Here is a 13,424-nt window from a genome sequence, read left to right as displayed (position 1 = left end):
AATGCCAAACACATGATTTTTCCATTGTGCCATGAACCGGAAAACCTCGGGGGAATTCCATTTCGTGATGTCATGTGAGGGCTTGTATTTGTATGAACAGTCCCAACCTGTGTCATGTTCCCAGAACATCCCGGCAGCAGGTGCTTTTATTGTCTGTATGGGACTTTCCTTTACTTCTAGACCTCTGGAAGCAATCCAAAGAGTGCCTTGGGGAGTCTCTAGGGTCCATAAACATTCACCGTATCTCCAGGACTCATCTGCAGACTGAGGTTGACGTGTGGACTGTCGTAGCCGTTCGACAGGTTGCCCGGCTCATCTTCTTCATCTTCATCATCTTCATCTAGCAGGTTAGGCCCATATGCACATTGATTGTCCAAGTCACCTCTTCCCACATCCCTGTCACCGGAGGACTGCTCCTCATCGCTGTACATCTCTATTAACGTGGTTTGCTCGTGAGGATCCCCGACCGGTTCGATCTTCACTTTGCTGTCCATAATCTCCGTCTCCACTTTCAGCACTTTGCACTGGCCTGCTGGTGCTGGGTTGAAAACCTACCAAACCAGAAAGACAATTTACGGTCATTACCCAGCCCTGTGTAGGAATGCTGCTGTAACAAGCTCTCATCAAAGAGACCAGGACAAAACTTATTAAAAACTGGCTAATTCAATGGATAGTTCACCTATAAAGATGTTTGGAAGAACATTGGGAACCAAACCACACGGGTCCCATTGACTTTTATCGTAAGGACATAAAAACACTGTCATTGGTCTGGAACCACATGAGATCAAGTAAATGATCACAAACATTTTTAGGTGAACCGTCCCTTTAAAGCAGAGCTGCGTGTGGTTTACTAGCTCTGATTTGTCAGCCCACATTTAAATGGTGATTTGTGTTTTGTTTTTTTTTAGCATTATTTATATACTATTCTAGTATTTAGTCATTTTTTAAAATAGCTTTTATTTTTATATTTTCAGTTTTTATTTTGAATTTTAGTAGTTTTGCAAACAGTTTAGTATGTTCTGCTATATTTTATTTTAGTTTTAGTCATTTTATTAATTCAACCTATTATATTTCAGTTAGTTGCCATGGTAACATTTGTTGGTAACTAATTTTCTTAATTTTTATTTTTTTACTAATAAGTAATATATTTTATTATATAATATTTTGAAATAGCATTTATTTTTATATTTTCAGTTTTTAAATTAATTTTTGTAATTTCATGTGCTTTTTTCATTTTAATTAGTTTTTTTTTGTTATTTCTATTTAGTTTTAATTTATTTTTTATAATAGTTTAATAGTTTTAATAGTTCATCTTATTTTATTTCAGATAGTTGCCAAGGTAACAAGTCTTTTTTTCTTAAGATTTTTAAAATCTACATTTTTGTCTAGTATTTACATTTTACTTCAGTTTTATTTCAATTACCAAAAACAATCTAACAATTTTGAAATAGCATCTATTATTATATTTTCAGTTTTCAATTAATTTAAGTTTAAGTTTAGTCATTTTGTGTTTTTGTCATTTTTTATTTTTTTTTAATATTTCTATTACGTTTTATTATGTTTAAATCAGTTTTAGTTTAGTAATTTTAGTACTTCAACTTCAAACTTATTTTTATTTAAGTTTGACCATTTCTCATTTAAGTTTTTCTCATTTTTCATCTCATATTTATACTTTTTTCATTTCAGCTTTTTTAAATTACTAAAACAACAACAAAAAACTAGTTTTAGTTAACAATAATAACGCTGATGTTGAGGAGTTGCTTGTTTATAGTCGTTCTTTATCAACTTTATATCCATTCTTTATCAACTTTTCACCAAATGTACAAATTATACAGTCAAAATTCAGAATTATATCTATATTTTGACCGCTTGACTACACTTTACTGTGCTTTTAAACTTTCTGCCTTCATTTTTGAACTGAAACGTCCAAATTTGTAAAGTCTGAACTCAAACAAACTAGAAACACTGTAGAGCTGTTCATTTCATAAATATTTATGTCTTTTAATGCCTTGCTTAAACTGGATTGTGCACCAGTGATTACATAAACAGATGATAAAAATATAATGATTATGATTTTGTGTAAATTGTTTGTGCAACTATTCTTACACAATTTGGGGAATTCAATACAATCCAGCAATTACGTCAGAATGTTTTACTGAACAACTTACACACAAATACTGAGAACAGATCAAACAAAAACTTACCAAAAACTTGGGAAATGCAGTGATAGCATTCTTCTTAATTTCTGAGTTGAATTTCTTCGCTAGCAGCATAATGATGCCGGTTATGAAAATCAACGTTAAGGCGACTCCCAGCACTGGATACAGGTACACGGTGAACGATGGATCTGGGTGGAAGAATGAGAAACATCAGTGAATTACATCATCCTCAGCTGTGCATGTATTTATTGTTGGGTTTGTTTTTTAATATCCTTCAATATTGCTAGGTTTGTGTTTCATACTTGGTACCCATGAGCTTGTACAGTGTCTGTTTTGTCTTGTGTGTAAAAAATAACTTGCCTTGTTAAACTGCTTTAACTGGAAACCTTATTTACTGGAAGTCAAATGTTTGGATGCATCTACTAATGACTAATTATGTTAGTTTCACAATGTTAGTTTCAACATTTTGAAATAGGGCTGAGCATTGACAGAAAAGTCATGATTTGATTCAATTTCGATTCACAAGCTTGTGATTTCAATTCTATTAAATTTGATATTGGTTAATTTGGATATATAGTACAGTCTATTTTTCTCAAGGAAAAAAAAAACTTAAAATTAAAAATTGATTTGTATACAAACATTTAAATTGCACATACGGCATTTTTTATAATAATGTTATATAACTTTTAATGACGTTATTATGTTTCTACTCCAACTCGTTTTTTGAAATGTGACTTGTAAACATCATAGAGTTGATTAAAACTTGATGAAACACATTAAATACTGAAGAACAGTTTAAGTAAAAATATAACGAATATGTAATATAGTGCATGTATTTAGCAAATGCTCGTCTCTAGAGTTAATTTTTCTAGCTTTCTATCAAGCTTTTCTGAGGTTCAGCTTGTTTAAAAGCTGATTAATTGAAGTTTTTCTGCTGTTGTCGAAACCATAATTGTGATCACATGAATCATTTCAGTAAGTTGTACTGTATCTTTTAACATACCTTCTGATGTTCACTTGTTTATTTGGTGCTGTAACTAGTAACAAAGCTTAAGAGATGATTATTGGTTCACGTTCCGCTTGATTTGAGGCGCTACGGCGATCCATCACGCCACATTAGAGTGCCAATACGGCATTTATTGTATGAATTTCTTAATATAATTGACTAATTTGCTAAGGCTTTCATATCAAAAGTAACAAAGCTTAATGCGATTCACTGGATAAGAGGCTTGCTGCAAAAGTTCTCTTCATGCATCACCTGAAAACAGCATAGACTAAAAATTGAAATCGGTTCATAAAAATGGGAATCGATTAAAATCAAGAAAACAGTATTTTTTTTAAATATTTTGAAATAATAGTAAAGTCATAATAGATATGAACTAATAAAATATATGTAAATAAAAACACTTATATTTGTCTATATTTCAAGCACTGTTTACAGGGATGCTGTGTTTCCACTATTATCTGCTGTAGAAATCAGTGGACGTTTGTTGAAACTGCACTTACAGATTCTTATGTCTCCTTCGAAACATTTGCTTCTAGGATTGAGTGATCTCTGTCCAACCTTTCCTGTCAGATTGACACAGTAAACTCCTCTGTGCTCAGAAAACTCAATGGACGACTCGCATGTTTTATTCTTCAATCCGCAGGTGAATCCATTCTTACTCTGCGGGGAATAAGATTGACAGAAGATGTGTTTGAAAGCATTCAAACAAAGTTTAAGAATTAGATTAACAACTAGTTAAAAGAACAATTCACACAAAAATGTACTTAAGATATACACAATCATTCAAATGTTGGGGTCAAATTCAGTGACAAGAAAAAGAGTAGTTTTATTTAGCAAGGATGCATTAAATTGATCAAAAGTGTCAGTAAATGTTACAAAAGATTTCCATTTCAAATAAATGCTGTTGTTTTGAACTTCCTATTCATCAAAAACGAAATCCTGAAAAATGTATTGATGTTAATAATAAACAACTAAACTGATTTCAACATAGTATAATCATCATATTAGATTGATTTCTGAATGATCATGTGACACTGAAGACTGAAGCATTTGATCACAGTTATAAATTACATTTTAAAATATATATACAATACTAAACAGTTTAAAACATTCAAAAATTGTACCAAACCAACGGTATAGTGTACATAAACATTTTTATGAAAAATTACATTTTAGCATTAAAGGTGCCATTGAATGAAAAATTGAATTTATCTTGGCATAGTTGAATAACAAGAGTTCAGTACATGGAAATGACATACAGTGAGTCTCAAACTCCATTGTTTCCTCCTTCTTATGTAAATCTCATTTGTTTAAAAGATCTCCGAAGAACAGGCGAATCTCAACATAACACTGTTACGTAACAGTCGGGGTGTACGCCCCAATATTTGCATATACCAGCCCATGTTCCCAACATTATGAAAGGCATTAGACAAGGGCAGCCAGTATTAACGTCTGGATCTGTGCACAGCTGAATCATCAGACTAGGTAAGCAAGCAAGGACAACAGCGAAAAATGGCAGATGGAGCAATAATAACTGACATGATTCATGATAACATGATATTTTTACTGATATTTGTAAATTGTCTTTCTAAATGTTTCGTTAGCATGTTGCTAATGTACTGTTAAATGTGGTTACCATCATTTCTTACTGTATTCACGCAGACAAGAGCCGTCGCTATTTTCATTTTTACACTTGCAGTCTGTATAATTCATAAACACAACTTCATTCTTCAGAAATCTCTCAAACAGTGTAGCATTAGCCGTTAGCCACAGAGCACTATCAAACTCATTCAGAATCAAATGTAAACATCCAAATAAATACAATACTCACACGCATGACGAACACTTTGTAAAGATCCATTTTAGGGTTATATTAGCTGTGTAAACTTTGTTTATGTTGTTTAAGGCAAGCGTGAGCTCCGTGGGCGGGGAGCACGAGATTTAAAGGGGCCGCAGCATAAATCGGCTCATAGTTAATGATGCCCCAAAATAGGCAGTTAAAAAAATTAATAAAAAAAATCTATGGGGTATTTTGAGCTGAAACTTCACAGACACATTCAGGGGACACCTTAGACTTATATTACATCTTGTTAAAAAACGTTCGATGGCACCTTTAATAATTACTTAGTTTTCAGTCGTTTCCTCACACAAAACTATCATTATGACTTAAGAAGAAGTCACATGGGCTGCTTTTTTGTGTGAACTATTCATGTGAGAGGACAGGAAAGTGAATGTTACCTCTTCTGTTTCAATATAGTAGTTCAGAAATTCAGTGTTACTCAGGTTACTCAGAGCTGGCGTGTTTCTGTACAGATGCGGAGGGTTGAAGAACTGGACGTGAAGTTTACCATCTTTAGGAGAAAGTTCAACCTCGGGAAAATCCAAATAACCTGAACATACAACAGTACAGTTAGATCATACTGTGTGTGTTTGCTATGATAGAAGATATTTCAGAGTTCAACCATTAATACAGGCTAAACATACATATTATTTCAGCATTGCCAGCATTTTCATTGAAGCTGAAAGTAGCTGATTCGCATGAATCTGACTCCTGTCCTCCCCGCATGGCCCTCACAGTGACAAAGTAGGTAGTGTGTGCTGAATAAAACAACATACTGGATATGTTTAAATTTCGATTTTGTGTGGTCTCACTTTTCCTGGAACACAAATAAATAATAACAATAAGCTCATGATGGCAGAGAAAACTTGTGAACAAATGAACAGCCTTACTGGTTTGACTAATAGTTTAAAAGGATTCTGCAGTCATTTAATCAAGCTAAAATACACATTTAAAGACTATAAAAGGCTCTTGGTGGCTGTGAAAGATTTAAGCTGTTGTTGTAGGGGTTTTATTCAGATAATTTACCTTCCAACGGAATATGTCACCACCACAAAGAAGTGTACGTCCCGACTCTGGTCAGGATATTCCCATCGTGCTTCAACTCCATAGTTGTCACACTGTATGGTCACGTTAGCAGGAGGAGGCGGGCGACTCACGGCTAAAAGAGAGTTAATCATATTAGAGTCTGAACACCTGATTTTCATGAATATTAAATTTCTTATTATGCTAAGTTTAACTATGCTCATAGCTTCCATTAAGAGTAGGGACAAAATCCTATGAATACTGTCACAGATGTGGGTAAAATATCAGAAAACATAACATGTTGTATAATGAAAATTCAGCCTGTTTTTAGAAGATTTTTTTGCATTGTAACATAATTCTCAAGACAACTGTACACATGTAATTGTCAGTAAACTACAGTAAAGTTAACGTAATACAATTCTCATTTGCATTACTTTGATGCAAAAAAGTGATATATTTAAATATTCAATTATTTTCGTTAAGTACATTATATAGTTAATTGTATATTAAGTATACATCGTGGTAGTATTTGTTTTACTGAATATGCACAACAAACATTCAAACGTTTGGGTTTGGTACAGTAAAAAAATACATTAAAAACTGTAATATTAAAGTCCCTGTAAAGTCAATTCTGAGAATTCTTTCTAAACACTTTATAAATGTTACAAATGTATTGCTGAAACACATTACAAAGTCTGTGAATTGAGTAATACTTAATTGTGAAGTTAGAGCGTTAAACAGTTTTTCACCAAGTCTCTGCTCAGGATTGTTTGGGCGGAGCTAAAACGGGGGTCTGATGACGCACATCGTCCCCCGAGCATAGCCCCGCCCCTAACACTATATAACTGTCGATGACGCACCGAGCGTGGCGCCGCCTCTCTCTACAGTGGTTCACTCGCTCAATCTCGAGTGTCATTAGTCATACAGCCCTTTGTACATTTAGCTAGTAATGCCTTCGTCACGCAAATGCATATTACATGGTTGTTATAATATACAATATGCTCGGTCTCCTTATTTAAATTTCCTAAAACGATGATATTAAGGATTCTAAAGTGATCGTTCTACACCGGATAGTTTTACAAACTTTCATCAGACAGCTGGGATTCACAAATAGACCACTGTTTTTGGTGAATGTGACTGAACAGACCTCGTCCCGACGATAACCGATGATATATGGGGCCGGACAGAGTCTCTCCCGTCCCGGCCTTCATCCTCCCGTCTCGCGGCACCGTCATTTGTCGACTCGACAACAGTCCGGCAGTACGTGCCCAATGAGTGTAAGTTGTCGTGTGTGCTTATGTTATAATTAGTAGGTAGTCCACAGTAACTCTACTAAAATGTGCAACCCTCTAAATGATTCTTTTTATATGCATCAGTTTGACTCATTAGACAAGTAAGTTGAGACGGCAGCTCTCGCGAGTGGGCGTGGTTTCAGCACTGACAGCGGACACGCCCCCAGTGTTTGAGAGCAGAGAGCGCTGCCTATTTTTTCGAGATTTTGATAACTTATTTCATTCACTTGCAGATTTTTTTAATCATTCAAATTTAAATGGGAGGTTAATAACACATTTTTCTGTGGTGTGACAAGCTCAAAACACATACTTTAAAATGACTTTACAGGGACTTTAAGAAATATTCTTACAATCTAAAAGTAACTTTTTTTTATTTGAATATATGTTCAAATGTAATGTCTTTGATGCTCAAGAAACATTAATTATTATTATCAATGTTGATTCATATAATTGTGTGGAAACCATGATACATTCTTTTCAGGATTCTTTGATGAATATGAAGTTCAAAAGAACAGCATTTATTTGAAATATTAATCTTTTGTAACATTTTAAATGTATTTACTTTTGATCAATTTATTGTGTCCTTGCTGAATAAAAGTACCTAATTTTTTGAAAACAACCCCCCCCCCCAAACTTTTGAATGGTAGTTTATATATTATATTACATATATATATATATATATATATATATATATATATATATATATATATATATATATATATATATATATATATATATATATATATATATATTCTTTTTTTTGTCCAGAATTATTATTTTCATTACTGTATAACAGTAGCAAAGAGGCTGATTTTTGTGAGCTGCCAATACTTTTTATATAAAAATAACGTTGCAATAACAAAAACAGGCTTAATTTGCTTCATGTACACAAACTATACATTCTTATTTTTTACCTAAACAGCCACAGTTACAATAATTCCTTTTGTATTGGTTCAGACTGACCAGACATGACACACCAACAAACAATGACTTCCAGCGGTTTGTGCTGGATGACTGTTGGTGTTTGGGATTGTATGAACAAGTCTTTACAGGCTCCACGCCCCCATGTGTCCCTTCCTTCACAGTGTTCACTCTCTTCAGGTCCTCATGATAAACACAAGCTGAATCAAAAACCGTCTTCTCTTCCCTCTGGCTCTACCATCTAAACACCCACTCACACACGCTCACACTTGCCGTATGCTATCACATGACACCATTTAACCGGTCATGCACACTATTATTCCCGTCGATCATGCCAGTTTCTGTCTGCTGCCGCGTGTGATGTTAACCTTATAATCTTTGGACTTTGCACTGCAAATGCCTTCAGATGTGTTTTAAAAACCTATAAAGTCAACATTTAATAGCTGTAATATGACATATTTATGAGTATTTAGCATTTAAAAATGCTGGGAAGACGTTTTATTCTCCTGATATTTTTCTTCTTTCTCTTAAAGGATTAGTTCACTTCAGAATTAAAATTTCCTGATAATTTACTCACCCCCATGTTATCCAAGATGTTTATGTCTTTCTTTCTTCAGTTGAAAAGAAATTAAGGTTTTTGAGGAAAACATTCCAGAGTGGACTTTAACAGTTAACAACAGGTTGAAGGTCTAAATGTCAGTTTCAGCGCAGCTTCAAAGGGCTCTACATGATCCCAGACAAGGAATAAGGGTCTTATCTAGAGTCATTTTCTAAAAAATATATAAACTGTATACTTTTTAACCACAAATGCTCATCTTGCACTGCTCTGCGATGCGCCACGCATTACGTAATCATGTTGGAAAGGACATGCGTGACATAGGCTGAAGTACCGATCCAGTGCCTACTAAGTGAAGACTAAGTCAAATGCCCTTTACAAAAAAAGGTAAAACAACGATACCGGACGATTTTGAAGTTGAAGGAGAAAATGAGATGGAGCTTTGCGCCCTACCACTTGTACTTCCATCTACGTCACACATGACCTTTCCAGATGAGCAATTGTGGTTAAAAAGTATATACATTATTTTTTTTTTTTTGAAAATGACCGATAGTTTCACTAGATAAGACTCTTATTCCTCATCTGAGATCATGTAGAGCTCTTTGAAGCTGCGCTGAAACTGACATTTGGACCTTCAACCCATTGGTAAATGTTAAAATCCACTATAAGGAGAAAAATCCTGGAATGTTTTCCTTAAAAACCTTAATTTCTTTTCGACTGAAGAAAGAAAGACATGAACATCTTGGGTGACATGAGGGTCAGTAAATTATCAGGAAATTTTAATTCTGAAGAGAATTAATCCTTTAACTTGTCTTTTATGTCTAAGGTTGTCAGATACAGGTTATGTTGTGAGAACAAAGGAAAATTTAATGGAGTTAATGATGTTGAAAATGCAGCTTTGCATCACAGAAATAAATTACATTTTAAAATATATAAAAAATAGAAAACAGTTATTTTAAATTGTAAAAACATTTTAATTTTTTTACTGTTTTCACAGTATTTTTGATCAAATAAATAAATGCAGCTTTGGTGAGCAGAAGAGATTCTTTCAAAACATCTTCCAACCCCAAACATGATAATGTATATACAGGTGCTGGTCATATAATTAGAAAATCATCAAAAAGTTGATTTATTTCACTAATTCCATTCAAAAAGTGAAACTTTATATTATATTCATTCATTACACACAGACTGATATATTTCAAATGTTTATTTCTTTTAATTTTGATGATTATAACTGACAACTAATGAAAATCCTAAATTCAGTATCTCAGAAAATTAGAATATTGTGAAAAGGTTCAATATTGAAGACACCTGGTGCCACACTCTAATCAGCTAATTAACTCAAAACACCTGCAAAGGCCTTTAAATGGTCTCTCAGTCTAATTCTGTGGGCTACACAATCATGGGGAAGACTACTGACTTGACAGTTGTCCAAAAGACCACCATTGACACCTTGCACAAGGAGGGCAAGACAGAAAAGGTCATTGCAAAAGAGGCTGGCTGTTCACAGAGCTCTGTGTCCGAGCACATTAATAGAGGCGAAGGGAAGGAAAAGATGTGGTAGAAAAAAAGTGTACAAGCAATAGGAATAACCGCACCCTGGAGAGGATTGTGAAACAAAACCCATTCAAAAATGTGGAGGAGATTCACAAAGAGTGGACTGCAGCTGGAGTCAGTGCTTCAAGAACCACTACGCACAGACGTATGCAAGACATGGGTTTCCGCTGTTGCATTCCTTGTGTCAAGCCACTCTTGAACAACAGACAGCGTCAGAAGCATCTAAAGACAAAAAGGACTGGACTGCTGCTGAGTGGTCCAAAGTTATGTTCTCTGATGAAAGTAAATTTTGCATTTCCTTTGAAAATCAGGGTCCCAGAGTCTGGAGGAAGAGAGGAGAGGCACACAATCCACGTTGCTTGAGGTCCAGTGTAAAGTTTCCACAGTCAGTGATGGTTTGGGGTGCCATGTCATCTGCTGGTGTTGGTCCACTGTGTTTTCTGAGGTCCAAGGTCAACGCAGCCGTATACCAGGACGTTTTAGAGCTTTCATGCTTCCTGCTGCTTACCAACTTTATGGAGATGCAGATTTCATTTTCCAACAGGACTTGGCACCTGCACACAGTGCCAAAGCTACCAGTACCTGGTTTAACGACCATGGTATCCCTGTTATTAACTGGCCAGCAAACTCGCCTGACCTTAACCTCATAGAAAATCTATGGGGTATTGTGAAGAGGAAGATGCAATATGCCAGACCAACAATGCAGAAGAGCTGAAGGCCACTATCAGAGCAACCTGGGCTCTCATAACACCTGAGCAGTGCCACAGACTGATCGACTCCATGCCACGCCGCATTGCTGCAGTAATTCAGGCAAAAGGAGCCCCAACTAAGTATTGAGTGCTGTACTGTGCTCATACTTTTCATGTTCATACTTTTCAGTTGGCCAAGATTTCTAAAAATGCTTTCTTGTATTGGTCTTAAGTAATATTCTAATTTTCTGAGATACTGAATTTAGGATTTTCCTTAGTTGTCAGTTATAATCATCACAATTAAAAGAAATAAACATTTGAAATATATCAGTCTGTGTTTCACTTTTTTTGAATGGAATTAGTGAAATAAATCAACTTTTTGATGATATTCTAATAATATGACCAGCACCTGTATATATATTTATAAATATAATATTTGTTTTTATGAATGACTTGATTGGCGTCATCATTCAGTCACTTGTCACGTGTGTTATTGTAATGAAGCTCTCAAACTGGTTTTCCCAGTTCTGACTGTTGACCGATAACTATTACTAGCTGTACCATAACTGAGGAGAAATGTGACGGGAACACAAACGCACATATCCACCCATTTCTCTCAGCACTGTTGTTATTTTCTGAGAAGTCAAAGAATAGAACAAGATCTGTGGTGTCAATCACAGTTTGTCTTCATGCTCATTACATAAGAAAGACTTCAACTTCCTTAAAACTGTCAGAACTTGTGAGAACTACAAATCCCCACCCAAAACATCTCACATTACAACAAAAAGTTGCAACAAGCTGTTCCTCTTTCAGTGGGGTTGAAATTTGGTTCAAATTGCGTTATGTCTAAAAATGAGATCTCTTTGTGTATAGAATCATTTTCTCAATTTAAACGGATGCATTTTACACCTGCCATCTGCCAAGTGTGAGTGCAATAAAAACAGGGCCCACGCCAGCCCTTTGGACCACACCAGCACATAAAACAATGCTCTTATTCTTATCATCATGTTAAACACTGTAAAAACAGCTCCAAGAGCAAAGACCGAAATTGAGATTTCAATATGGGTTGTTCCTATGATCCTGAATACGGGCATGATGTCTTTTACAGGTGTTACAACTGGAAGAAACCAACACAAAAAGCATATGTCTTCTTGCTGGTTTAGAGATTAGAATATGTATAAATGTACATAAATTCTTATATATACACTGCATTAACATGCATTTCTATCAGTTCTTGCATTACCTAGGAATCGAACCCCTGACCTTTGCATTGCAAGAGCCATACTCTACTCAGTTTGAGCCACAAGACTGCCATTAGATTAAAAAAATAAGTTTCTAAAATTAAAATACTATAAATAATCATTAAATTAAAATAAACATTTCTACCAACATTTAGTGGCACTGAATGGGTTTTCCCCAAAAATCCATATATATATATATATATATATATATATATATATATATATATATATATATATATATATATATATATATAACAAATATTTTACGGATAAATGTTCAAAATATTTTTTTAAAGTAGCCTAAATAATAATGTATTTAGTATTTATTATTCAAATGTATTTTTCAAACTAAAAAAATAACAATACAAGCTAATATATAAAAATACTATTAATATGATACTAAAAAAAATAAATGTAATAAACTCATCTTACCCTCTGAGGCGGATTTCTGGAATAAGATCAAGACAGCGACACTGATATAGATCTGTATCCGCATTATTGCCAGCGAGTTTTAATACTGTTTTCACATAGTATATCTAATAGTGAACAAAAAAGTTAATCCTTTCGAAATTATTGCTCTTCAAGTGAATTAAATCCCATTTTGGTAAGATCCGTATACTTCCAGAGTCAGATGAGACAGAGGGAGTGAGCAGCGCGTGCGGTTCCAAGGAAGCGGCGCTCTTCAGGGAAATGACGTGCATCTGCGCACTCCCTCAGACACACAAAGGTGTTTACTGTAGCTACAGGTAACTCACTCATCCCACCGAGCGTTGCTTTTGTTGAGGCTTAATTGAATTAATTACAGTGATGAAGGAGAATCATCTAGAGCGGGTTCATTCATTCACTCGCGTTTAATTTTAAAAGGAGAAGATTTTTCATCATCTTCATCTAATGTATAGCCTATATGTAGGATCAGATCATTTTAATGGGATAGTGCCCTCTAACGTTAAATGATTAAATTACTCATCAGTCTACTGCATGACACTTTGTGAAATTAAGGTGCGTTCACGCGGCCTCGTAATTCCTGTAGTTACAAGATTCGAGCTTGTAAAAAGCGTTCACGTCCTCGTAGAGCTCGTAATTACAGCTTGTAAGCTGGGAGTTTTCTGAAAGCTCCCACATGTAACATGTGGCCGC

At 34.8% G+C, this 13,424-nt stretch overlaps 1 protein-coding gene across 1 annotated transcript; it reads right to left on the bottom strand.

The window, feature by feature from the left end:
• Window positions 1-217: 217 nt before the first annotated feature.
• Window positions 218-13,218, bottom strand: ifngr1 (interferon gamma receptor 1). Its single transcript, XM_067403637.1, has 7 exons — window positions 12,720-13,218; window positions 6,032-6,164; window positions 5,650-5,822; window positions 5,404-5,555; window positions 3,666-3,825; window positions 2,205-2,347; window positions 218-551 (listed from the first exon to the last, which is right to left on the bottom strand). Exons 1-7 carry the CDS (start codon window positions 12,781-12,783, stop codon window positions 219-221), a joined length of 1,158 nt encoding a protein of 385 aa, XP_067259738.1. The 5' UTR covers window positions 12,784-13,218; the 3' UTR covers window position 218.
• Between the last annotated feature and the right edge of the window lie 206 nt (window positions 13,219-13,424).

This window comes from Chanodichthys erythropterus, chromosome 12, assembly GCF_024489055.1.
Source record: "Chanodichthys erythropterus isolate Z2021 chromosome 12, ASM2448905v1, whole genome shotgun sequence".
Lineage (NCBI taxonomy): Eukaryota > Metazoa > Chordata > Actinopteri > Cypriniformes > Xenocyprididae > Chanodichthys > Chanodichthys erythropterus.
This window is presented reverse-complemented; position numbering and strand designations above follow the sequence as displayed.